Source organism: Ruditapes philippinarum, unplaced genomic scaffold, assembly GCF_026571515.1.
Source record: "Ruditapes philippinarum isolate M1 unplaced genomic scaffold, ASM2657151v2 ctg6237_1_1_1_1, whole genome shotgun sequence".
NCBI lineage: Eukaryota > Metazoa > Mollusca > Bivalvia > Venerida > Veneridae > Ruditapes > Ruditapes philippinarum.
In genome coordinates this window covers 1,424-5,520 of record NW_026863480.1, presented here as the reverse complement: position 1 = coordinate 5,520, position 4,097 = coordinate 1,424, and the positions used below count along the sequence as shown (strand labels likewise).

Below are 4,097 nucleotides of genomic sequence, written 5' to 3'. Positions count from 1 at the left end.
GATCATAGATGCAATAAATGTGGTTTTAACAGTAACGTCAAATATTTGGTTAAATATTGTTCAAACCAGTTGGTTAATTAACATCTCAATAGTGTAATCGGTTAATAAACGAAAAAATGTTGTTGTTCAGTTCATCATTTATGTCTTAGTCAAACTTTGTGGAATTTGCTTCTACTGAATTCAATAATGTTGTATTGTATATAAGGTGAAATGTTTGTTTAGTTTCATGTTTAAATTAATATTATGTTTTGTTTAATTCTTATGTAATGATTTTGTGTTATATAAATTGATTAATTCATATCACAAACGCTGTAATGTTCAAAAGCACACGGAACATCATTCAAATACCATTCGCTATCTGATTTATATAATTGAACACAATCTTCTTGAGAAGCTGTGTCGTTTGGTTCTCCTGGGCCCCATTGGATAGCGCCGGGTGTATCAGCGAAGGCAGTCCCGTCTTCCCATAGGAACGTTCCTTCTGTTGCCATATCATTTCCCCCAATCCACATAGGCAAATCAGTATCAACGCCATCTTAAAAGGTGAAAATTATATGGCCATGGCTTAAAGTGTGGTACAAATACAAGCTGTTTATTTCTTTTGTAAGGTCTAAATGACAAAATGGCAACTTAATAATATAAACACGGTGAATAATCTTCAAAATATATTAGACTTAGATATTTCCATGTACTATAATGTTAAGAAAAAAAAACATACCATATAATATTAAAGAAGAGACATTGGGCAGAGACACATAGGTATGTATTGAATATAAATACATGTTAATATGTAATATATTTTAGAGCGAAAGATGCAAATACAAACAAACTTACAGAATCCACTAAGAATCCTAACAATAGAATCATGTTGTTGTCGAGTCTTTATTGACACAAGACTACCTCCTAGTTCAGAGCATTTCGCCTACAAACGTAAAGCAAATTTATTAATTTTAGATTACAACGATAGTATGAAAAATATTTCTAGATCTAAATGATTGAAGAAAGTAGAAGTAAATATAAGCATTTCCAAAAAATAAAGGAATCGCCATTCGGCTAGGTATTGGATTTATTTTATTTATTTATCTTTTTTGAATAATATATTCATTTTCAGTTTTCGTGAAATCAACTTTTTCCTGAAAAATGGAGCTTATGTTTCTTCTTTTAAAAGAAATATTCTGAGTATTGTTTAAAAGCCAACATATGCAAATGAATTCAATAATTCAAAAATGCAAACGTAAAATTCAATTATAGGCTCAATGTCATAATCCTTAATGTTCTATATCCATGTTTCCTAAAGTACGATATACAAATAAACCAATTTTATGTCGGCTGAATATCTTTTTTCTAAAGATACTTCTTGTTTGTAAATAACTCTTTTTCACGAAGGATTTTAATAACGTTGAGTGTAGGACTTTTGCAGACTATCTAATGGAAGTTGTAATCGTGAATTCATGAAATTGAAATCGTGAATCCGTGAATTCCGTAGGTTAACAAAAATGAATTCACGAATTTATTTTTGTGAATTCACGAAAATGAAAACAGGAATTCATGAAGTTGAAATGTCCACATCGGTCATTCATAATATATTACTCACATACATTAAAATGATAGTGATAGTTATGTTTATATTGATACTTATATAATTGTAATTCTACAAGTAAAATAATTTCAAAAATCTCTCATTTGGCTCACATATCGTAAACCGTATGTACACTTATTATCAGAACTTAAACATGTTTTATCTAAAAATCAGAAAATCAGAAAGAAAATGAAATTTACTGACCATTGCATTTTTCCAATTCAGCTCTTGTTGAATGAGCCGGTAACCTAAAGATCAATCATTTAAAGTATACTTAAACGAACATTCACATATTTGAAACATTTCTCTTTGACGATTTGATAATGATGTGCATAATAAATGTATTTATTTATAAAATAAATAAATAAATTAATTAATTAATTAATTAATTAATAATTAATTAACAAATAAATAAATAAATAAATAAAATGAACAACAAAACTGTCACCCATTATTTGTTAAGATTAAAGGAAGTATTCAAACTAGCTAAGTTATTAGATGAAGAGAGCCAGAAGCGAACCAAATAAGCCTCCATAAGCTTATATTCTTCTAAAATGTTAGAAAGATCTTATTGTTTGGATTTTGGTGGACTTTGGTCGTCTGTGAACGTCATTCCGCATTTCCCCATATTTATTTGGTTCAAATGTCATCTAGAACTGACCATAAAGTGAAATCGAAAAGAATAAAGTCCCGCTAAATTGCACGTTATTTAAAGGCTATACTCAGCACGAAAGCAAAATCACTGCATTTACCAGGAATGATTTTAAACATGCTACCTATGCGACTGTAAAACTTTGTTCCAGCATCGATGAGTGTTTCATTTTCACCGAAGTAAGTGCAACCAGTGCATTTCCTTGTTTCTGAATTGTAGAATATTGCGAAACACAGGTCAGTGTTCGAACAGAGTACAGCGCATTCCACCCCAGATGTCACATTTTCTGCCTTAAACACGGTTCTATCCGAGGTACAAACCAGACCATCAGTGTTGTTCAAACGGGCATACTTTATAAATCCATCCTGGTCAATACTTCCCGAAGCAACGTTCAATTGTCCACTAAAGAAGATGATAAAATATAAAGAAAAACAACAAGACGCCGTCATTTTGACTCAATACTTATGTCTTCTTGCACAATTATTGATGCTACGCGTGTCTTAAGTTTTCTTTAAATTCCCATTTATTTAACAAACAAAGCAGCAGGAGAGAAATTAACACAGAATAACAAAATCATTTTCGGCCCATGTCAGTCAACTCCTTAACATCTGCCTAAATAACAATGACATTACATTACACTCAGCGGCTCTAATGGACCACGTGAGAAGGAAATATAAATTATTTACAATGCAAATCAAGGTTTGTCTTCTTTGCTTTTACATTAGATTTTCTTTATTCAGGGCGCCGATTTCCAAGAGAGTTTATGTCTATAAGGAAAAGAAAAAAACAGGAAGAAAAATATTTATTGACAAAAGTAAATTTATCCCATATTCTATACCGTCAGCTTATTCGCCAGCTGTTTAGAACCGTTCACCAGAAGGCGAGAGTCGACAATGCGATAACACGATGACGACAGTGCGACAATGCGATGGCGACAGTGCGACAATGCGATGACGACAGTACGACAATGCGACAGTGCGATGGCGACAGTGCGATAACACTATCGCTCTGTTGTCATCGTACTATCGTGTTATCGCATTGTCGCCATCGCACTGTCGCATTGTCGCCCTCTGTATTTTAACGTATAACCACGATGGCCCTAACGGTATTCCGTAATAATATTTAATATGTCAAAATAAATTTTAGACATATTATTCAACCACTGACATTCTTTTTCTTCTGACATAAGAGATAACACTGGCCTGTCCTTTGGTTTGCTGATAATATCTTCCATGTCCATCATGTCTATGATTAGAGTGAAAAAATACGCATCTGTCACATCCTCGATGAACAAAAATTGAGATCTACAAAAACAAAATAATTTTAATTTTAAAGATTTTTGAACGAAAATAGAACATGGCACAAATAATTTCCTGGAAATGGGTTGGAAATTGGATCACGTATTTGTATGGTTAACAATAGTATTTCCTATAACATCTGCTAAAGATATATGTCGGAATTGAAAACACCCACCACTGTATTTGTATGATGAAAATATATATTTCAACTGCTAAAGATATGTCGTATTGAATTATGTATCTTGTAAGATGAAAAATAGTATTTTATCTACTAAAACGTGTCGTATTCACTCATTTTTTGTATGATAAACAATAGCATTTTATCTTAGAGAAACTGTCATATCCACAATCATGTATCTCACTTTTACCATATACATCCACAGAGTCACCTTACCTGTGCCGACCAAGCCAAGTTGCTCGACAATGATTATATTTGTGTACGTGTAATGCATTAAAGTGGAAAAATGCATCAGTTTCTTTTTTGTGCTATTCGTACCCAAGTCTTTAATCTCTACATTATGCACAATACTCCTTTGGTAGAAGCTTGGTATGTTTGCAGACGATATCA

At 32.2% G+C, this 4,097-nt stretch overlaps 1 protein-coding gene across 1 annotated transcript; it reads right to left on the bottom strand.

Annotated features, from left to right (window-relative positions):
* Positions 1–290: 290 nt before the first annotated feature.
* On the bottom strand, positions 291–3,535 carry LOC132722189 (lactose-binding lectin l-2-like; the record flags this gene model as incomplete). Its single annotated transcript, XM_060706639.1, has 4 exons — positions 291–535; positions 835–922; positions 2,552–2,633; positions 3,392–3,535. Coding segments are annotated over 4 exons (559 nt in total), but the record flags the coding sequence as incomplete, so codon positions are not given.
* Between the last annotated feature and the right edge of the window lie 562 nt (positions 3,536–4,097).